The 23,516-nt window shown below is 44.4% G+C and overlaps 2 protein-coding genes across 5 annotated transcripts in view; both read left to right on the plus strand.

Annotated features, from left to right (window-relative positions):
- Window positions 1-7,781, plus strand: part of phkb (phosphorylase kinase, beta) — a 67,895-nt gene extending 60,114 nt beyond the window's left edge. For 3 of the 4 annotated variants that reach the window (XM_018758147.2, XM_018758148.2, XM_018758149.2), the window contains 8 exons: window positions 1,490-1,547; window positions 1,820-1,910; window positions 5,241-5,443; window positions 5,726-5,860; window positions 6,012-6,141; window positions 6,257-6,364; window positions 6,811-6,951; window positions 7,225-7,781. In XM_018758147.2, coding sequence (XP_018613663.1) covers window positions 1,490-1,547; window positions 1,820-1,910; window positions 5,241-5,443; window positions 5,726-5,860; window positions 6,012-6,141; window positions 6,257-6,364; window positions 6,811-6,951; window positions 7,225-7,362 — 1,004 coding nt within the window. In that variant the 3' untranslated portion in view covers window positions 7,363-7,781. Of the gene's footprint in view, window positions 1-1,489; window positions 1,548-1,819; window positions 1,911-3,043; window positions 3,135-5,240; window positions 5,444-5,725; window positions 5,861-6,011; window positions 6,142-6,256; window positions 6,365-6,810; window positions 6,952-7,224 lie in introns of all 4 variants that reach the window. The other variant, XM_018758146.2, reaches the window with a different exon arrangement.
- A 3,780-nt stretch (window positions 7,782-11,561) lies between these two features.
- adamts18 (ADAM metallopeptidase with thrombospondin type 1 motif, 18) overlaps window positions 11,562-23,516 on the plus strand; it is a 108,934-nt gene continuing 96,979 nt past the window's right edge. Inside the window, exon 1 of the mRNA XM_029257545.1 lies at window positions 11,562-12,269. Coding sequence (XP_029113378.1) covers window positions 11,562-12,269 — 708 coding nt within the window. The remainder of the gene's footprint in view (window positions 12,270-23,516) is intronic.

Consider the following 23,516-nt stretch of genomic DNA (forward strand, 5'->3'; position numbering starts at 1 on the left):
CATTTAGTCACAGGTTAAATTCTTTAGCCTGTCAGATCTGTGTCCTGCAGTCGGCAGCTGTTTATTTACCGACAGGTTTCCATGGTGATGGATGGATTTCCTCCACCTGTCCAAGTCCTGACAAAGATGTTAGTTCCCCTTCCATTTGTGAGCTGTGAGACAAATTAATTCAAAATAAACGGAATCCGGAACGTAATCCTTGTAGCTGCAGAGCCAAGATATTGTGTGAAACGGGCTCCATCGGTGTGAAATAAGAGCCGGGGGCCGTGTTTGAACAGAAATGTTCACACGCTCTTGACACTGTCATTTTCCTCGATAATACCGCCATTCATATCCTGCACCAGTTTGCCATCACAGCTCATGTCACAGATTTCTTTGTGGGATTGCTTCCTGGTTTCAGACAGCGCTGTTATGTTGACAGCTGATGCTCGTGAAGTGTGCGGTGTTCCACAGGGGACCATGATTGACACCTCAATGTTTTTAATGAAATTTTTAGAGTAACATGAGCTGCCGATGGGGTTGTCAGGTTAGTGTGATGGACATTGGCTGGAGCACAGTCAGAAACCATACAGGCTTCCCTCTTTTAAGTACTGTAGTCTGACTTGTCCCTGAAAATCTGTTCATAAAGTGGATTCTTGGAAAACAAACTAATTTACCGTTAATTCATGCAGAAAAAATAAATACACCCATTGCTCAATTAACGGGGTGAGCTCATTCTCTGAAATCACCCAGTTAGGCAAATTCCCATTGTGAGGGGGGTGAATTCGCTGTATTTTCTAAGAGCAAAAAAAAAAAATCTGTTGCTGGATGCAAAATTTCAGCTGAAATCAGTGAAAATACAACATAATTTTTTATGCATGACAATAATACCAACATGTTTTATATTTGGACCATAATTTATTTCTTGCTTGACTTTTGACATTTATTTTCATTCGTCATTAGTAACATGTTACCAATAACCGCACTGATTACTGTTGGATTTTATATTAAAAAATATATATTTTAAATTTGATTTGAAGGAGAATTGAAGAAATGACCTGCAGAGCTTTTCTCCGTTTGGGGAACGTGTCTTTTTAAAGTCTATTTTAGTCTGTTTTTGTCTTTTTTTTTTTTTTTTTAAAAAAAGATCTTACTATGTTTTAAACTTCTGCTCCCGTCTTGAAGTGCTTCACCACTGAGTACTCTATTTTCTCCTGTTTCATTTAAAAGAACAAGTGTACTAAAAGGCTGCGCAAGTTCTACTTCTTACAATAGGAGCTTTTGGAATGCAAGGGAAGCCTGTATTTGAACACGTTTGATGGTTAACTGTGATTCTGCACGTTGTTTTCATAGTAAGGTTTTTCACTTTGCTTTTCTTTACCCTTATTTTGAAGGAAGTGGTCTGCTTGTGTTGCAAAAGAGAAGTATAATAGTAATATAAAGTTGTAAATTTAATAAAGTATGGCCTTTAGTACTATCCTGAGACTGGTTTCATCTTCCTGGTTCACAGAAAACCTGATGGACGAGCTGGAGAGAATCTACAGAAGGGCTGGAAGCCGGAAACTTTGGTCAGAATTTTCATTTCTCATTCATTTATTTTTTTTATAATTTCTTTTTTTTAGTTTAGATTGTATTGTGACAATGTAATGACGTCCTTGCTGGTCCCTTTTTTAATCATTTTCTCCAATTGGTTGCTGATGTGTTTTGTGGTGTTTTTCTTATTGTTTTATTCTCTCTTTAAGTGTTACAGCTTAATGATGTTTGTATATATTTTAATTTGCTGTGGAAAGTGTGCGTAAAACCAGAAACGAAACAACATTAAAATAAAACCTCTGTGTAGGCTGGCTGTACGTTACGCCGCTGCTTTAACCAGGAAGTTTGCCAGTTCTATAGCGCCACACATTACCACAGTGTTGGTCCATAGTAAACAGGTAAAGGGGAGTGTGGGCCCCTGCATGCTCTTTGGAGGCTGATACTTTGGCTTCGTGCTTTTGTTGGCGTCACGTGTGAGTGTGGTGTTTCCGAGTGCCGGCCGTCCCCCCCAACCCTCCTCCCATCGGAGTGACACACTTACCATTTTTGTGTTTCCCTCATTTGCTGCTGGAGAAGTTTGTTTCCATGCTCTGTGGCTCTGGGGCACCATGTTGTTGGCCGGCATCCGTCTCATGATCTGCACATTCAGCTGAAGAGCAGCTGCATTTTGGGAGCGTTGGATACGATTTTACATGTGGAATGGTCTTTTTCGGCATGCTTTTATTTCCCCTGTCATTTGAATTTTAGACAGCAGAGAAACCTAATAGAACGGCCGATAAATAGTTGGTACACATTGCCAAATAGCATTTTGAAACCTTAGATATTTGCAGTTATACTTTTAAAATAAAGTGTGGGTTGAAGGTGTGCAGATCTCACTCATACAGCATCTCTGCTCCATTGCATCCATCGCCTGCAAAAGTTCATCAGTTAAAGGTGTGAGCGTGTCGGGCGCCTGCTCATCCCAGTAATGGAATTGTGCATTAGTGAACATTAAAATGTTTCCGCTCTCTCAGAAAGAATAATTTTGCTGACAGCAGTCTGCTGTAGAGGCCCGGCACTGCAGCAGCGTCACAGTCCTAATGCTAATGCCTCCCCGTCTCCGTCTGGTTCCGTCGCATCTTAAGTATTCATCTCGATTTGTCTCTCGACAGGAGGAATGGGAATGGTTATGAATGAAAAACATACGTTAATGGGGAATATAGAAGCTAATGTCCTTGTATAAATAGACAGTGGGTCGTCAGTTTTTACCGGCTGTTTTATGTCTTTTCCACAATTCCCAATGCAAATCCAAGCTAAACTTTTTAAAGGGCTCCGCTGGATTTGTAAGGGAGAATGAAGATACATATTTTTATGATTAAATTACGGGTTAGTGTAATTTTTAAGAAACTATACACTGAATTTGTCTAAAACATTCCTGTTATGATTTAGTTATAAATTCTGCCTTTCCAAATGTTAAAAAGTGCTTTTAATTAATTAATTCTAATTAATTTACTGAAGTCTGTGAGGATCTTTTTGTTTTTCTGCCCACCAGGTCTGTTGTACGACTAACTGCCAGTCTCTTAACTAAACTGGTGGACAGCCTCGCTCCGTCAATAACTAGTATTTTAGTACATGGCAAACAGGTAAGTTGAGGACTATTTAATTAAACAATCCTCAAAGGATGATCCGATTGTCATTTACAGCTTTTTCTGTTTCTCTTGCAAAAAATTTTTAGTGTTCACTGAAGAGTTGCTTTACATTTTTTCACATTTTTACACAATTCCAGTTTAAGTCGTGGGTTCCGTTTATGCAAAATGAAGTGTGTGTTGGTGGTAGAAGCTCAGAAAGAGGGTGACATCTGACCCACTGCTGTCAACAGCATGGACATCAGAAGTGTGCCAAGCAAGTTTCTAGCTTTTCAACCTTTAAACCTCTGTGGAGTCTGCGAGATATCCCTGTGTTCATGTGGGTTTTTCTTTCACAGCCCAAAGACATGTTTCAGAGGGGTTGCTGACTCAGGCTAAGCGTTGGTTTATAGTCATTGTAGGTGGGAAAACCGTCTGCTAAGTGAATGCATGGAAATCGAAACCAGACACATCTCTGAGAACGTTCAAGGACAAAACATGCTGTATGTTCAAAATATTTGTACTACTTCTTGCTCAAACTGCCCTCTGGAAGAGACAACCACATCAGACACTGAAAACAACCAAGCGCTTCCTGATTGGATAAGAGGCGTGAACACGCTGCCCAGTGGGAGGTGCTTATAGTTAATGGCATGCTAACCCCGCCCACTCGTCACTCTCGCTGTTTGCCTCAGCTTGCTGGTGTGTCCACGATGCGATTGACTTCGGTAACCCCAGGTTGTTGCCGTGTTTTTAATGTCCTGTAACACTAGTAACCTGCACCCCTCAACTGTCCCATCACCCAGAAAAAAACCAAAGCATCAACTGTGTCACATCAAGCTTCTCCTGAAGGCACCATTTAATTTCAGTTCCACATCTCTATTATTTTGTTTCACTGTTAAGTCGCCTGTAGATTTAACGCTATTTATGTACTTATTTATTTGCTTTTTCGTCACTCATTAGTTGCCCTATATTTCAGTGTTTGTGGAGAAATACAATTTTGGGAATATGGGGAGAGAGATATAGCAGGTCACAATTTATGTGTTTTTATTTTTGTCAATCAATTTCTTGCTATCAGAGCGAGGACTGCTGTGGTAATAATAGAAGGGAAAATGTCGATAATTCATGGAGCGGATCTAGTGAGATCACACCAAGAATTTCTAGCACCAAAAGACAGTAATTTTTCCAGAAAAATTTTCAGTTGGTCGAATGAGGTAGTTTATATTTTTGTATGTAATAGTTCTTCATGTTCTCATTTTCCGGTGAGATACAGTGGCTTCTCATCTTACGAACGCAATAGGAACAAGAAAGATGTTTGTGATGCGCTTTGCTCATGGCTCCAAAGTTAAATGTCGTTTTTTTAATATGGATTAATATTCGACAGTTTATTTACTGGCTAGGTTCTGTGAAAATCTTTGACATCGCTGTAATAACTTTTATTTTAGTATTTTTATTTAATTCTCTTTCTCTGATACACATATTGAAGAAATAATGCATAATATGTTGTTTATTAAATTTGAGCTGCATTAAAACTAATTTCAGTGAAAATAAAAATGTACGGACTCCACAAGCTCCTGCTTGGTGCCAGCTGTTGGCCGATTCATTGCATAAACATTTTCAGCGTTTCTCATCTTGTCGTCGTCGATCACCAACACTCAGGAACACCAGTAACGAGCTGTAAACAATGAGGAAGTGAGTTGAATTAAGGCACTCCTGTACTCATATCCTGTTTGGTTGCTCTTTACTGCCATCTCTGGCCTCAGAAAGTAAACACAGGTCATTCTTGCACTTTCAAATTATCAGTAATATGTGGATCAAGAGTGTAGGAGTTCCTCCTGTTGGCCTGAGTGATGGTGGGAGAAGTACGCAGGGAAGCCAGATAATACTCAAACTAATCAAAGTAGTGAATGAACTGCAGGACCTCTTGCAAAGCTTTTAGACGCAGAATGTAAAACTGTTAGTTATTGTATAAGAAAAAAACGTTCATTAGTTATAGGGAAAGATCTGACTGGAATTTTTTTTTTAAACTAATTCACATTGGCTAAAAGCTTTGCACTGGTGGGCTTTGTACAGAACATCCTATCTGATGTGTGGTGATGCAGGGCAGGACTGTCTGTCTACTGCTAGGTAACCCTGGGGGTCTTTGGTCACGAAGAGGAGGTGATCTCCAACCCGCTGTCCCCAGGGGTCATCCAGGGCATCATCTACAGCAAGTGCAGCCCCTATTGCGAGAGGGAAGCTGTGTTACAGCAGGAGCTGGTGATCCACATTGGCTGGATCATCTCCAACAATCCAGAGCTCTTCAGAGGCATGCTCAAGATCAGAATTGGGTAGGGTGCTTGCTCCAGATGGGTGTGTGATGAGCCGATGGACTACAGTATGTCAAGAACTGACCGATATTAACATGTCAAATTCGTTTTGGTGTTTTCCATCTTTGTGTAGTTGGTATGAAGGTTGCATCTTCAACTTGGCACTCATTACTTTTTTGTGTAATCCACTCATGAAGTGATGAATGGTGAATGTCCCTATAAACTGACATTACAAGTCTTCCAAAAAAAGCACTTCTAAAAAATCATTTGAGCGTGAGGTGTTTGTTTTATGTTGGACTACAGCTGGATCATCCAAGCCATGAAGCAGGAGCTGAAGATCAGGGCCATGGACACACCAGTCCAGGACATTTACCAGCTGTCCCCCAGTGATGTCAAGCAGCTGCTCCTGGACGTGCTGCAGCAGCAGCAGTCTGGACGGTGAGTCGTGTTGTTATAGATACAAGCAGCAGCACTGTCTCAGCTTGCTCTGCATGCTTGTAAATGGCAGTGTTGTAATGTTGTTGTTGTTTTTTGAAAGCTGGACTGTTAGAATTTGGATTCCTTGTACCATCACATTTCTCCATTTCAGCTCCTGGTTGAACCGGCGACAGATTGATGGCTCCTTGAACCGAACCCCTTCGGGCTTCTATGACCGCGTGTGGCAGATTCTGGAGAGGACACCCAATGGGATTGTGGTTGCTGGTGAGCACTTGCCACAGGTCAGTGCTTCTGCAGCTCTTACCCTCTATCGCTCAAAGTATTGTTACACAGATTTGTGTTGTACCATCATTTGCGCTCTAACACTAGATGCATTTCTTTGTCATGTCGTGCTAGCAACCAACACTATCAGACATGACCATGTACGAGATGAACTTCTCCCTCCTGGTTGAGAACACGCTGAAAAACATCGTCCTGCCTGAGTACAGACAGATCATCGTGGAGGTGGGTGGAGCTTGTTGAGCTTTTAAATTCTCATCACTTCCATTTCACTAGGATATTACAAAAGGCTGAATGAATAGGAAAGCTGACTGAAAGCTCAGCAATAAATATTCACACACACACACACACACATTTTCAGAACCGCTTGTCCTATACGGGGTCGCGGGGAACCGGAGCCTACCCGGCAACACAGGGCGTAAGGCCAGAGGGGGAGGGGACACACCCAGGACGGGACGCCAGTCCGTCGCAAGGCACCCCAAGCGGGACTCGAACCCCAGACCCACCGGAGAGCAGGACCCGGTCCAACCCACTGCGCCACCGCGCCCCCTGCAATAAATATTCATTTTTTAAAAATATTCTTATTAAGCAGAATATTATTAATCCATATATCTAATCTGATCTGTCTAATGGTGAGGTCTGTGTCACTCATTTCCTCTCCATCCTCCCAGCTTCTTATGGTCGTGTCCATTGTCCTGGAGAGAAACCCGGAGCTGGAGTTCCAGGAGAAAGTGGACCTTGACAGGCTGGTGAAAGACGCCTTCAACGACTTCCAGAGGGATCGCAAAGAGCTGCAAAGGACAGAGAAAGAGGTAGGACAAGGATGCACCCACTGGGTTCCTTGTTGAAAAATCAGCCCATTTCCATGAACCCTACGTTCTGAAAAGTGTTATGAAGCGTGCAGCAAAGAACTAAGCTGTTTTGCTTGATTTTCCTGATTTCTGCATCTTTTCTGTTGCTAAACATTTTCAGTGCACACGTGGCTTTAATATTTTGTCTCCCTGAATATGACAAATTTTTAATGAAAGTGTGGAGCTCAGCTCTGTGTAATGCTGTCCCAACAATGCTTTTGGTCCCACATCCAGGCTGACATGGAGTCCTTCTACAACACCCCCCCGCTAGGGAAAGGGGGCACCTCCAGCTATTTGACCAAGGCTGTGATGATCCAGCTTCTGCAAGGCGATGTGAAGCCCAGCAAGGATGACCCCTGTTCGGTCAGCTAAGTGGGGCACCCCCAACCCACACCGTGACTTAAACACTTAGGACCGATATTAAACCCCTAGTTCACCGATTCAGGCCTTAGTCGGAGTCCCAGCATGACCTCAGTTAGCCCTCCAGTGGAACTTCTCGGCTGCTGGTGGCACTTGGCTGCAGGTCCTACACTGAATGTACTTTGTCCAAGTATGAGGGGGTGGGAATGTTTGCATGGCACATGGAGAGCATGAGTGCAGTAGTGGCTAACGTCAAGCCTAATGTAGTTTTTTCTTTTTTGTTAACTAGAGAACAGTGTAATCAAACTGTGAAAGAGGAAACACATATGATGAAGTTTCAAATGCTCTTGGCTACATCTGTGTTATGTGGTGTTCCTTAAGGTAAATCTGTTTGTCAGAGAAAATAGTAAAAGTTTTCTTGTTTTTGCCCGGAAATGTCATTTTTTTTGTAGCTGTTACCATTTGTGTGTGATTGCTGCTCAGTAAATGTGTGTGTGACATTCTGCTCTGAACACTTCGGCGTGTTGCGTACAAACAGACTGGCCATCGCTGACCTTTGGTGCTGCTCTTCCATGAATCAACTTCTGCGTCTTGAGTTCAAATTGGCCGGCAGGTTGTGCAGTGCGTAATGCCCAAATATTGCAGTGACTGACAATCCTTGAAATGGCTTAAAATGTACAGAGTGATGAGAGTGGTGAGTGGGGGCACACAGAAGGAACCAGGGAATGGTAGGAGGATGGACACTGACAGCAAAACTTGCTTTAGAAAAAGAGAAGTCAACACTTGTAGAAAAAAGATGACAACAAACTTACTGTCCCGAAAATCTGCACAGAGACATAATTAGGCAGCTTTTATGCGTGACATTAAATGGTGAGATGGTCCATAGATAAATGGAATGAAAAATCAAAGTTTACCTTTATTCACTTAGCCAATGCTTTTCTCCAAAGCAACTTCCACTGGATACTATGTAGTGCTACTAGCCCACATACCTTATTCACCAAGGTGACTTACACTGCTAGGTAGGTCACTCATCCATACAGCAGTGGAACACACACTCTCTGCATCACTCACACACTATGGGGGAACCTGAACAGCATGTCTTTGGATTGTGGGAGGAAACCCACGCAAACATGGGGAGAACATGCAAACTCCACACAGACTGAGTGGGGATCAAACCCACATTCTCTTACACCACCCAGGCACTGTGAGACAGCAACGCTACTCACTGTGCCACCATGCCACCCGCAGTTAAGTTATACAGTATGTAGTAAACCCATTTTGCGCTGACTGTGACAGTGAAACATGTGAGTGTCACTACCTCATTTGCACATGGAAGAATTCTGTCGACACTATATGTTCTCTAACTCTGAACGTATTACAGACATGAAAAAATATTTGTCTGATACCAAAAAAAAAGTCTGGATGCCCCTACAGCTCAGCGCAGTAAGACTTTTAAAGTACCAAAGTTTAAATTAATTTTTAACATTTTAAAGGGCAGCAAGTAGTTTACAGGTTAGAATCATTGCCTTTTGCTCAAAGGACTCAGGTTTGAATCCTACCTCCTGCTTTAGGACCCTTGATCAAGGTAGATATCCATAACTGGTAACATAATAAGTTAGACTGAGGAGACACACACACAGTATGGGATGCCAGTCCATCACAAGGCTCCCCAAGCAGGGCTCAAACCCCAGACCTGTGTGTGTGTGTGTGTGTGTGTGTGTGTGTGTGTGTGTGTGTGGGTGGGGGGAGTCGGGGGGGTCCTGCTCTCCGAGTCCCACTTGGGATGCCTTGTGATGGACTGGTGTCCCGTCTTGGGTGTGTCCCCTCCCTCTCCAGCCTTATGCCCTGAGTTGCCGGGTTAGGCTCCAGTTCCCCGCGACCCTGTATGGGGCGAGCGGTTCAGAAAATGTGTGTGTGTGTGTGTGTGTGTGTGTGTGTGTGTGTGTGTGTGTGTATATATATATATATATATATATACACACACACACACACACACACACACACACATATATCTATGTATGGAGAGAAGCTGGAGAGAAGCATCAGCTAAATTTCTTTAGAAGACATATTTTGCTTGCCATGCTTTTATTACGGTATATATGAGGGAAAACACGTCAGATGATGATAGTGACACTTGCTCTGTTTGTGACTTCCATGAGGTCTCCCTAAAGCGCACTTTATTAGCGTGCCCTCCGATTGTAGCCCTCACCAGTTGTAGCCAATCTTTTTTGGTTTCAATCCAGCTGAGATATTAATTATTCGTCCTTGAATAGGATTTTGGCTGAATGTGGGAGGATGACCGAAACAAAGTTTTTTTTATTGAAAATCTGACTCTCTGTTTCAGTTATGAAAAACTGAAGAAACTTTTGGGGAAAAAAAAAACTATTACAGCGCATTTGTGCAAATGAAATGTGTTCTTTTACACTGTGAAGGTGAAGTATTGTAATACTATACTTAACTGGTGTTTTTGTCTCTAGGTGACTTAGAGGGTTAACAGAATGAATGTTTTTCATGTTCATGATTTTTAGAATTCCTTAGAATTTAATTTTCCTTTTCTTAAGGATAATTAGCAAGCTCCATCCGTCTAGCTTCAGTAATTGCTTTTTCTGAGCAGGGTCGCAGTGAACCGGAGCCTATCCTGAAAGCATTGGGTGCAAGGCTGATCGGGGTACACCAGTTCATCGCAGGACAGCCACGCACACACATACGCAGTCACTCACCATGGGCAATTCAGAATCGCTAATTAATCTGAACTATACTGCATGTCTTCAGATTGTGGGAGGAAACCTGAGTACCCAGAGGCAACTCACAGACAAATGGAGAACGTACAAGCTCCACACAGACAGAGCGGGGATGGAACCCACATTTTCTCACAACAACCCAGATGCTAGTGCCAGCGCCACTCGTTGTGCCACAGTGCTGCTCTCTGTGCGTAAAATCTTGAATGAAATATTCATGGACGAAATTAATCTAAATGAAATTAATTTGAATGAAATTAAAATTTTTCATTTTTCCTTCTGAAAAGAACATTAATTTGAATTAATTCATGTAGAGAGATCTTGAATTCTTACTGGAACCTAACAGTTTCTGCTGTGATGTTGCCTACCAGAGACTTACTGCTGCCACTCAAAGATCCTCATTGAACTCCCAAAAAAGGCAATGGCCAACTGAGCTATTGGGGGTCACTTCTGCATTGTGTTCCTATTCAGATTGGGACAGCAGGTGACGTAGTGCTTTATGCCATTCCATTGTAATTACTGGCTATCTTTAGATGCCTTAAAAATTGCATTGTGTGTGAAGAGTGCGCTGTGTGCTGACCGCTGGTGTGCAAATGGAATGAGAGGGCAGTGGAAGGATGGGCACGGAATTCAAAACTCATTTTATAGAAAGAAAAGCTGGCGCACTTCGAAACCTGACCCTCGCACTGACTGTATCCACCTGTAAAATGTCCAAAATTTACCGGCTTGTACCACTTCAACTCTTAGGACTGATGCTAGAACTTTTGATCACCTTCATTGATCCCAATCAAGTTGAGACACTCATAGAATCACAACAGAAGGTAACCGAGGACTCTGAGCCTGTCCCATCCAGCTCTCTTGTATATAAATAATGAAAAGATGGCACGTTCCATAGATTGTTCCATTACTTTGATCCAGGTTTTGTACAGCATTGTCCATCCCCTGCTGTCCAGTCCAAGAGCTCCAACCACTTGTGGTCACTGTGTAGAACAGCATAGGCATTTGCTCACCTTGAGGGTCTATTTAATGCAATGTATGCAGTTATTTTGCTGCCGAACTAACTGTGCTTTGCATAAAATAGACCATTCATAGATTCACATCCATTTCTTTAACCTGCACATATTTACAGACAATGGACTACTGGAGTCAGTACATACATAATGTCTACAACCGCTTGGCCCGACCGGGGTTGCGGCGAACCGGAGCCTAACCCGGCAACAAAGGGTGGAAGGCTGAAGGAGGAGGGGACACACTCCGAACGGGATGCCAGTCCACCGCAAGGCACCCCAAGCGGGACTTTAACCCCAGACCCTCCCCCAGAGTCAGTAGTTAATGGTCAAATATTTAATCTGAAGTAATCTTTAAGCCGACACAAAACAAATATTTTTCCATCGATATGCTAAGACACACACACACAGTATAAAAACACCAAATCCTTCACAGACCCAACGTTTACTGCTAGGCACAGTCACAATGGGATCATCTCACACAACAGAGGAAATCACTGACTTTTCCATAGCTTTCTCTAATAGCAGTTACAGTGCAGATTTAACGCCAGACATTGGCATCGACCCCTCCCTGCTGGTGTTTTCGGGTCTGAACTCCACAGCTGTGCTGCAGGACTACTCCTCCACCATGAAGAAACACATGGAGAACAATGTGGGTGTATACATCAAGGACCTGGGAGCCGCATTAGGGAGTTTTAACGCCATCCCTAACGCTGTGGGCCTGGGAGCCCTGGTGATCTCCATGGTAATTGAGATGGTGGTGGCCACAACCAAGGCACCTCCAGAGAGCCACAGTGACATGCTGCGCCGGGTATTTGCTGAGGAGAAGGTGTCGGAGCTGCGAGACCTGATGGACGAGTACCTGAAGCGCTACAGACTGAACCTGCTCCTTAAAGATGAGCTGTTGAAGGACACCCAACGTCTGGAACACCAAGTGAGTGCCCAGATGACCAGGGTGAAAAACTCCATGCTGCACGATGGGCACATGAACTCCAGGGCATTCAAACACTGGGTCAATGGTGCCGCTTTCCACGTCCAGATGCTCATCCAGTTGGCGCGTCTGGGCAATGGGAGCAGCACCCCATCCCGAAATGCTATAAGTGTTTACCAGGAGGACCTGGAAAAGCTGCTGGAGGCATACAGGGCTTACAGAAAGACCGCCATATCTTTTCATGTAATGACAAGCATAAAATTCTTATTCTACCATTGCAGTAAATCCAGGACAAAAAGGTATACGGAAATGCCAATGTCTATATGGTGCTACTTTTGTGACACAGAAACTGGTAGGGATATCGTGATGTCAACTGATTATTTTCAAAGGTGTATTTTGTTTCAAAAAGAGACCTACGTCGACTATGTTTTCTCTAACAATGAGCGCATTACAGGTACGAAAAAATATTTCTCTGACACAAAAAAGAACTTAGACGCCCTCATACGCCAGCGCAGCAATACATTTAACGTGATTTAGTTTAAACTGGCTTATGCCAGTTAATTATTTAGAAAATGTGTCATTTCTCTCATTAATTCTCATGTAACTGAACCATTACTAATTGTACCTAAAGCATCATTTATTACTGTACCTAGAATTTGTCCTTAGCATTTGTAGGTACTCCATACTGCTTCTGGTCAAGCTCTTAATTATGCAGCCTTGATTGGGATTGTAACTAAAAGCATTTCATAACGGAAAGACCAGCTGAGTGCACCGCTTGAAAACTGGCTGTGTTTTTTTCAAATCTGTAAAACCAAAGAATTGCTTACAATACTTTTATGGTGCATTTGCGCAAACATCAGATGGAACAGGTCGCCATACACTGTGTGATTTGGAAGGAGGCTCGTGGAGCAGCCATGCCATCACAAGTCCATTGTCGAATGGACTCTTCTGGACACCCCGTCACCGGAAACAGTGTTTCTTTGTCTTAGTGTCACATATAGACAGGGAAAGAATTGGTGCTCTCATCTCGCGAGGTTCGGGGATAGCGGGGTGAGAGGATCAGAGATGGTTGCAAGCAATCTGGCAGGTTGAATGGCATTTAAAGGGATCAGAGGCTGGAGGGCTGGTGGGGACACATTCTCATGGGGGATAGAATGGCTCCTGTAAGACTCACATCAAGGCCCCCTGCTGGTGTCCTTTCCTAGACCATGGCCCCCCGTGGTTCCCCCAGTAGTGAATTTGCCACTTTTCAGTTCCCACCTCCAATTTACTTACTTCAGGGATCCTGATCCCATCAAATCATCTCCACCTTTCGGGCTAATGCCCCGTTTCAATGGTTCACTAATTCGTGGCGACAGCAAGAACAGTGTGGTGTTTTACACCAAGAACGAATCCTTGAGAGTTTTGTAAAAGAAAGGTTCCTGCTGGCCTGTAGGGTTTAAGTTGACAAAGGAAAATTGTTATTGGTTGGTTCCTAAAAGAAGCGGGAACCGTTATTGGCGGCACTATATATAACGGGGGTGTTTTCGCGCAAAAAAGGAAGCAGATGAGGTTCCGCGGTGTGAAGTGAGTTTGTGACGCGAGCTACTGTTCTTAATAAACTCTTTGTTTGCACACTTCAAGTGTTCCAGTGCTTTGTTTCAGGGAAACCTCCAAAGAACGGTGTACCTTCCTTTTCGGACACCACAAACAGCACCTGTTGTCCCTCAAAGGAAGATGCCTCATTTCACAACGGGACTCGTTCCTGCCAGCGAGACTCACGCGCATCCCACACCGGGGTCTTGTCTTCTAGTTTCACCAAAAGTTACTGACAGCCTGTACCTCTTTATAATATAGAGACACTTTTACATTACCTTCATGGTTTGAAAACTGCACAAGAACTTGTGCTGTTTGTGGCAATTCACCTCCATCATTTTCTTGCTCATGTCAGTGTTTCTCAATGAAAATATGGAATCAAAATGTCCCCAATGTGTCTAAGTGTTTCGGGAGCAACATGAGGGTATCGGGATGCAGACTTTTAAAAATCACAGTGAAACTGGGTATGAGGGACGAAAACCTTGAAGCATTTGTCCGCTAAAGGTTGTGGTGTGCCAGGAGGCCACCTGCTGAACGTGTGTGAAAACTGGCTGTGCTTTTTCAGTGTCAAATCAAATAAATGTTTAGAAAACCGTTTAGATGAATTTGTGCAAATGGAATATTCTGCCTTTAATTGTGAAATTAAAACATGAACTCAAATGCATGATGTAAACGCAATTTTTCCTCAGTTCTTTGAGTGCGATTCCCAAAACAGAGCTCACATTTCCAAAACGGCTAATGCAGCCCATAACACGCTTCATCACATTAGGAAGGCAACATATTTGACCTGCAAATGCTCCAAGACACTTCACACCATCCTCAAAAGCAAGTAATATTTCATCCACATTTTACAGTTAAACACACATGTCTAGAACCACTTGTGGGATCACGGCAACCCAGGGCACAAGGCTGGAGGGGGAGGGGACACACACTGGACAGGATATCAGCCCACTACCAGGTACTCTAAGGACTCAAACCCCAGACTCGCCACACAATGGACTTTGGCCAAACCTGCTGCACCACCGTGCCCCCAAACCAGTATAACAAAATCTAAAACTATAGGGAAACAGAATAGAAACCCTTTACCAGAATAGTACAGGTAAAAAATACATATAAAAGACACACACACCATCTGAACCACTTATCCCATATGGGGTCATGGGGAGCCAGAGCCTAACCCGGGAACACAGGGCATAAGGCTGGAGGGGACACACTCAGGACGGGATGCCAGTCCATCGCAAGGCACCCCAAGTGGGACTTGAACCCCAGACCCACCAGAGAGCAGGACCCAGCCCGACCCACTGTGCCACCACACCCCCCCCACACACATATATAAAATGTTACAAATTAAAATATAAAAACAAAAGAAGCATAGATTTCTAAAGGACTTGTATAACTTTATGTACAGAAAGTATTGTGCTCAGCTTACAGTAGTGTTCAGATGTTGGGAATCACCCAGAGATTTTCATGTTTTTGAAATACTTGAAGGGGGGGGGATGTACGGTGGCGCAGTGGGCTAGGCTTGGTCCCGTTCTCTGGTGGGTCTGGGCCTTGAGTCCTGCTTGGCGTGCCCTGCAGCGGCCTGACATCCAGTCCTGGGTGTGTCCCTTCCCCCTCCAGCCATGCGCCCTGTGCTGCCGGATTGGGCTCCGACTCACCGTGACCCCGCTTGGGACAAGTGGCTTCAGACAGTGTGTGTGTGTGTGTGTGTGTGTGTGTGTGTGTGTGAAATAATTGATAGTTTTTTGGTCAAGATACCACTGAATTGATTTTAAAATATAAGCATGACATAAATACTAATGTTGATGGTGGATACTACTTGAAATGACAGATTTATGATTTATTCATCACATTTGACTGCAAAGCCCCATTTTCTGCAGCCATTACACACACACACACACATTGTCTGAACCACTTGTCCCATACAGGGTCACGGGGAACCAGAGCCTAACCCGGCAACTCAGGGCATAAGGCTGGAGGGGGTGTGGACACACCCAGAACAGGACGGCAGACTGTCACAAGGCACCCCAAGCGGGACTCAAACCCCAGACCCACTAGAGAGCAGGACCTGGTCTGCGCCACCGCACCACCCACCCAGCCGTTACGCCAGTGTCCTAATTTTAAACTCATAATGGCCCTGATGGCAGAGTAACTTTTATAATTTGTGTTAGCATGGCTAAAACCTATTACTGTATTCAAGAATGCAGGTAAATAGTCTTTCCTTGGGTTGTAAGGTGCTGCCATGATTTGAGTGGGAAATGTTAAAGTCTGCAGATCTGGTGGCAGTAGAGGGAGGTGTGGGAGGTTTGTGGCTCAATCAGCTACATCCTTGTTAGGGGAATTTGGTGCGAAGGAGCTGCGTGAGGCTGCTGAGAAGGTGAGTCAGTGGTTGTAGTTGAGAAGAGAGCAGGGTAGTTCGGGTTACGTGCTCTCCTTTAGCTGACACTTTTCTCCAAAGCGATTCAAGTTTTTTGCATTAAAGGCAATGACCTCATCATGTCCAGGTATCATCATGTCATGGCCAGCGTTGAAGATAATTCCTGGGGAAGCATTCAAACCTGTCAGGTTTTAGTCGAGTAGAATCAGGTCTTGCCCATCATTTCACAGAAATGATTTTGCATCCGTTTGTACACACGATGCTGCCAATGTCACTTTTCCAAATAACACCAAGGTTCTTGCTGTACTTTGCTGAGAACGGGCCATTCCAGTAATTCGTAAATATTTATCACACTGTTTCAGTAAATGGTATCGTTTAAGGTGATGACCCTGTTGGAACACAGACTGCAGCGAACCGTCCAACAGGGCCCAAACCACCTTGTATCCCTGTTGTTATCTGAGCAAAAAAAATCAGTTGAGGTGTGCAGTAGAGGCAGAAAGGAACTCGCTGGCTGACTCTTCGAAAGACCTTCATGATATTTCTGTGACAACGAATTCTCTCAATTGAGCTCAAAGTTAAACCTAAATATCGCACCAACCAGCTAACATCTCACTGGGTCATGAATACATTTCTCCTAGGCTGTTTTTCAGGAGGGGGCATGGTGGTGCAGCGGGTTTGACCGGGTCCTGCTCTCCGGTGGGTCTGGGGTTTGAGTCCCGTTTGGGGTGCTTTGCAATGGACTGGTGTCCTGTCCTGGGTGTGTCCCCTCCCCCTCCAGCCTTATGCCCTGTGTTGCTGGGTTAGGCTCTGGTTCCCTGCGACCCCATATGGGATAAGCAGTTCAGACTGTGTGTGTGTTTTTCAGGAGAGGGGTGCAGTGGGTTGGACCAGGTCCTGCTCACAGGTGGGTCTGAGGTTCGAGTCCCGCTTGGGGTGCCATGCGACGGACTGGCATCCCGTCCTGGGTGTGTCCCCTCCTCCTCCAGCCTTATGCCCTGAGTTGCCGGGTTAGGCTCTGGTTCCCTGCAGCCCTGCATGGGACAAGCGATTTCAGGCAGTGTGCGTTTTTCTGGAAAAAAAAGTTGTTTATACAGCTGCCTCAGTGACCTGCTCATGTCCACAGTGCCCATTGCATCATGGAAGTGATTTTGCAACGTTACACTGTCAGTACCACTGCTATCTACTTTCCACCAACACTACCCATCAGGTGAGCATAGACTTTCCCTGTAATATTTAAATATTTTTCACTCTTTGAGCAGACAGGATGCCAAGGGGTGTAACACAGGAGGGGCAGGGGTTCAACACTGGGTCATATGTGGGTGAGATTAAGGTGTTTTTTCTTTTTTCACGGAATGGAGAGCAATGGATGGGATAGTCTGGCAAAGAAGTGGTGTAATGCGGCTATCGCCTTTTCCCATGAAGTGTGTATGTAACACACAGTATACAAACACAAAAGAAAGTGATGCAGTTGTGATCTCTGTGGGCTCCTATGAGTGTATAGAGTCCCCATCGTCATGAAATAAAACTGCCTGAGTGCTACTCTCTCCCTCTGCTGTGGTTCTTTGATTTTACAGCTACCATAACACCCAGGACGGGACGGCAGTCCATCACAGGGTGGTCATGCGCGCACATACATACATGCACATCTACTCACACTCACCCATTTCCACACTAAATGCAATTTCAAGTCACCAGTTCACTTGAACTGCATGTCTTTGGTCTGTGGGAGGAAGCCCAGGCGCACATCAGGAGGACATGCAAACTCAATACAGGCAGCGGGATTTGAACCGACACCTAAACAGCCCAGGCACCAGCTCTACTTACTTAGCATCCCGTGAAAAAGCATTTTGCATGTTGAACTTGTATAGAACTGTGTAAACCGAAGCCTCGTCCGCAACAAATGTCTCCCCCCCGCTTTGATTGTAAAGCAGTAGTGGCATAAAAATATGATCCTCATTTGTCTGTGAAGTTGTCTGAAGAACTCAGAGAGTACCATTATAGTTTTGTTGTATTGCACAACAGTACAATGACAATAAAGTCTTCAGTTCAATTCAATTCAATTCAAATCAATTCAATTCAAGTGCAGTGATGCTATTCTGACAGCAGGAGGCAGTAAAAGTTCACTTTGAGCCTTATCATTTGCATACACTGTAACAAACATCTACCTTACATTTATTTAATTAGCTGGCACTTTATTCTACTTAAAATTATTTATCCTTTTTTTTATAGCTGGGTAATTTTAAGATGATTACATTTCTTAAGGTTGCTAGAGCTGGATATCAGATTCAAACCTGCAACCTTGAGGTCTGAAAGCAGTAACGCTAACCAGTACACTACCAGATGTCCCTTTGCTAATAGCTGGATAAACACTTCTGTTCCAGCATTAAAGTGACAGTTTTTGTTCATGTTATGAAATACACACACACACACACACATTTTCAGAACCGCTTGTCCCATACGGGGTCACGGGGGAACCGGAGCCTACCCGGTAACACAGGGCGTAAGGCCGGAGGGGGAGGGGACACACCCAGGACGGGACGCCAGTCCGTCGCAAGGCACCCCAAGCGGGACTCGAACCCCAGACCCACCGGACAGCAGGACCATGGTCCAACCCACTGCACCACCGCATCCCCTGTTATGAAATACAACAAATCACTTAAAAATCGCAGTAATGTCCTAGGAGAACACCTTTTCATTTGTTTCCACTTATGCACTTCACCGAGTCTTCTCCAGAACATCTGACAATGTTGAACTACCTATTACTACATCCCCATTTAGACAGCTGGGTAGTTTTTACTTCAGTAATTTAGGGTAAGTCCCTGAGTTAAGTGTACTGCAGCAGTAGGTGAGATATGAACCAGTGACCGCTCAGATCAAAAGGCAACAGTTTAAACTACTGTCAGGGGCCTTGTGATCAAAATGAAAAGGTACCATATAGCAGAAATATGGACTAGTGAATGTCAGCCTGTTCACAGGTTCCGTCTCAGGTTCATCTTAGTGTCCATCTCGTGAGCCGGTCCGCATCTTGGTGTACAGCTAAAGCATAAAAGTGTATCCTTGGTAACATGGAGGAAAAAAAATCACAAACATAATCAGATGCGAGGAGCTTGAAAATAACAGTGCATTAAATCATGCAGTATCAGTCTCAAATACTGCACGTCTCACCAGGATTCACTGTGCCTAGACATTGTCTCTCATTACTTTGGGGAGCAAAATGAATGTGCAGTAGCAGCTAAATCCAAATAAGGTGACAGTGACATTAGATCTGCATGAGGTGCTGTGACTTCCAGCGGTTCTCAAATCCGTACTGGATTACTAGGTATATCGTGTGGGTAAAGCTGAGATCTTCTAGAAGCACGTGATGGATGTGCTCCCTAGAGGAGCTCACTTTGCACACATTGTTTCAGACTGGGAAAATAGACGGTGTCAACATGAAACAGCTGGCAGGAGGAGAAGGGTCACTTGACCTGCTTTTCCTGCTGGAATGGGGTAATTTATGATGTGCTGTTGTTACACAGGAGGAGAGCTGTTCTGCCTTTATGTATTTTGTGGAAGGGGGATAAAAGAGGGGATGAAGGGTGAAGAGGTCTCAGATAGTAGTAAGAGCAGGTTTGAATCCCACCCCCCGTTGCAGTACCCTCGAGCAAGGCACTTCCCCTGAAATGGTATGATAAAAATTACCCTGCTGTATAAATGGGTAAATCACTGTAAGTAGCTTAACACTTAAAGTCAGTTTGGAGAAAAGCTGCAAAAGAATTATTAAATTAAAATATAGATATGACAATTTAAAGACCACACCATCCCCCTTCTCTGAGAGCACAACAACAACAGAGCGGTAAATAGGAAAAGTAATTAAGTAAATGTAAAAAGTTGCCACAAATCGAAAAATTTTAATTGATAAAATGAAAATAGATGTATATTATTTCAGAAAACTCTCTGCACAGAAGTTAATATTATCATGAATACAAATGCCACAATATATGTAGTTGGCATAGTAGTGCATTGTATTTATAGATTGAAGTCCATGAGCCGAACGTGCTGCGCTGAGATTCCAAGGCCCCTGAAGAGACAGTTTACACCTGACTAACACCTCAAAACAGCCACTGAGGTGACTTGCCAACAGTCTGCCTTTGAACTCCATCTCCATTCCCTTTGCTTCTGAGATAGACTCTAGACACACACACACTGCCTGAACCACTTGTCCCATATGGGGTCATGGGGAGCCAGAGCCTAACCCAGCAGCAGAGGGCATAAGGATGGAGGGAGAGGCAACACACCCAGGACAGGACACCAGTCCATCACAAGGCACCCCAAGCAGGACTTGAACCCCAGACCCACTAGAAAGCAGGACCCAGGCTAATCCACTGCACTACCACATCCCCCAGACTCTAGACACCCAAGACTAAAACTTCCCCAGATATAAAACTTAAAGCAAGATGCTATAAAATCAGTTACTTTTTGTTTAATATAAGAAATATTCACAAAGTAGTGCGGAACAGCTTGACTGCACCAGGACATGTGGTTATCAATATGTATGTGTATGTTCATCCATATATATAGTCATGCTGTATACCAGGAGTGAATGAGACATTGATTCACTGATCTACCTCACCAGGATATGCAGCGATGGCATTGGGATGTCATTTGGACTGGTTAAGTGTGGTCAAATGGTAGCAAGATGAGGGAAGGTGATCAGGATTGATGGCGTGGCGTTACCAGAAGGCAGAATTGCAGACATACAGGACAGCTACAAATACCTGTGTATCCCACAGGTCAATGGGAACCATGACGAGGCAGCAAGAAGGTCAAATACCTTCAGAGAGTAAAGCAGGTCCCGAGAAGCCAGCTCAATGGTAGGAATGAGATCCAAGCCATCAACAGGTATGCCCTACCAGTCATCAGATACCCAACTGGAATAGTAAGTTGGCCACAGGAGGAGATTGATGCCACAGATGTCAAGACATAAAAACTCCTCATGATGCATGGAAGGTTCCACCTGAAGTCCAGCACCCTGAGACTGTACGATAAGCAAAAGAGGGGAGGCTGAGGGTTAGTGAGTGTCAGAGCCATTATCTAGGGTGAAACAAGAAGCATTCAAAAGTACATCAGGAAGATGGCCCCTCTGGACAAACTGTTATATGAGTATCTCAGGTAGCAGAAGACAGAAGGTGAAGAACAGGAGACATTGTGGAAGACCAAGCCCCTCTATGGGCTCTACTATGAACAGATAGAGGGAGTGGCTGACATCAAGAAATCCTACCAGTGGCTGGAAAATGCTGGTATGAAGGACAGCACAGAGACTCTGATCATGGCAGCACAAGAATAGGCTCTAAGCACCAGATCCACAGAGGCCGGGGTCTACCATAGCAGACAGGACCCAAGATGCGGGCTGTCCAAAGACGCCTCTGAAACAGTCCAGCACATAGTAGCAGGATGTAGGATGCAAGCTGGGACAGCGTACACTGAGAGGCATAACTAAGTGGATGGGATAGTGTACGGGACACATCTGTGCAGAATACACACTGGAAGACCTCAAGTCCAAATGGGAGACACCACCAAAGGTGGTTGAAAACAGCAGAGCTGAAGTCTTGTGGGACTTTAAGTTCCAAACTGACAAGCAGTTGCTGGCCAATCCACCACACATAGTGATGGTCGACAAGGTGGAGATGAGGGCACTTGTGATAAATGTAGCAATCCCAAATGATTGCAGCATTAGAAAGAAGGAGCATGAGAAGATCAAGAAGTACAAGGGCTGAAAGAAGAATTGAAGGTGAAGTCCAGAGTGGTCCCAGTGGTAATAGGAGCACTCGAGGCTGTGAATCCCAAACTGGGAGAATGGCTCCAGCAGATTTCGGGAGCAACATCTGAAGTCTCTCTCCAGAAGAGTGCAGTCCTAGGAACAGCTAAGATACTGCGCAGAACCCTCAAAATCCAAAGTCTCTGGTAGAGGACTCAAGCTTGAGGAAGACACACACACCACCTCGTGTGGGGGCGAGAGGGAGATTTTACATACGGACAGCCCCAGGTTACAAACGTCCAACTTATGTACAACCCGTAGTTACAAACCATCCCCTGTATAGCCTATTATATTAAAAATCTGAGTTACGTACAATGATTCGTAAGAACAAACGGCCACTGCTTTGCGTGATTTGTAATAGCAAACAGGCGTTCGAAAAACCTATCTCGCGTTGCTCTTCCAAGTCCTGTCCCTCATTGTTCCCCAGTCCCGTTCCATGTCTATTTGATAATGACCGCCTGCCTTGTCCCTTGACCACAATTTCAGATCCTCACCTTGGTCTAGTTCGCCGATCGACCAGCCATTCGCTTGTCCCTGACCATGAGAACACGTCTAGCCCTTCGATTCTGAATAAGCGATCCTGCACTTGGGTCCAGCCTCCTCTGTGTCCTCTGTTCATCATGACAATAGTAACATTTATTATTATTATCATCTCTGCTTATGTCTCTCTCTATTATAAATACTGTTGTTACACTTATTATTATCATTATCACACACACACATTGTCTGAAACTGCTCGTCCCAAGCAGGGTCATGGCAAACCTGAGCCTAACCCAGCAACACAAGGGCACAAGGCTGAGGGGGGGAAAGGACACACCCAGGACAGGACGCCAGGCTGTTGCAAGGCACCCCAAGCAAGGCTTGAACTCCAGACACATCACAGAGAAGGACCCGGTCAAACCTGCTCCGCCACCGCGCCCCCATCATCAATATCATTATATTGTATTACTATTACTCATGTTGGTACCCTGCTGGTTTGGTTGGTTGGTGGGTGTCTTGGTTTGGTTGGTGGATTTGATGGTTTAGGTTGGTAGTTTGTTTGGTGGGTGTGTTGGTTTGGATTTGTTGGTTTGGTGTGCTGCTTTGGGTATGGTAGTTTGGTGGGTTCAGTGTGTTGACTTGGTGGGTTTGGTGTGTTGGTTTGGAAGATTTGTTGGTTTGGTGTGTTTTGGTGGATTTGTGAGTTTGGCTGGTTTAGTGAGTTTGGTGTGTTGGTTTGGGTATGGTAGTTTGGTGGGTTCAGTGTGTTGGTTTGGTGGATTTGTTAGTTTGGTTGGGTTGGTGAGTTTGGCGTGTTGGTTTGGTTGGTTTGGTGGGTTTGGTGTGTTTTGGTGGATTTGTGGGTTCAGCGTGTTGGTTTGGGTATGTTGGTTTGGTGGGTTCAGTGCGTTGGTTTGGTGGGTTTGGTATGTTTTGGTGGATTTGTGAGTTTGGCTGGTTTGGTGAGTTTAGTGTGTTGGTTTGGGTATGGTAGTTTGGTGGGTTCAGTGTGTTGGTTTGGTTGGTTTGGTGGGTATGGTGTGTTTTGGTGGATTTGTGAGTTCGGCGTGTTGTTTTGGGTATGTTGGTTTGGTGGGTTCAGTGTGTTGGTTTGGTGGGTTTGGTGTGTTTTGGTAGATTTGTGAGTTTGGCTGGTTTGGTGAGTTTGGTGTGTTGGTTTGGTAGATTTGTTGGTTTGGTTAGTTTGGTGGGTTTGGTGTGTTGGTTTGGTGGATTTGTTGGTTTGGGCTGGACTGGGTCT

The sequence above is a fragment of the Scleropages formosus genome, chromosome 1, assembly GCF_900964775.1.
Source record: "Scleropages formosus chromosome 1, fSclFor1.1, whole genome shotgun sequence".
NCBI classification, from domain to species: domain Eukaryota; kingdom Metazoa; phylum Chordata; class Actinopteri; order Osteoglossiformes; family Osteoglossidae; genus Scleropages; species Scleropages formosus.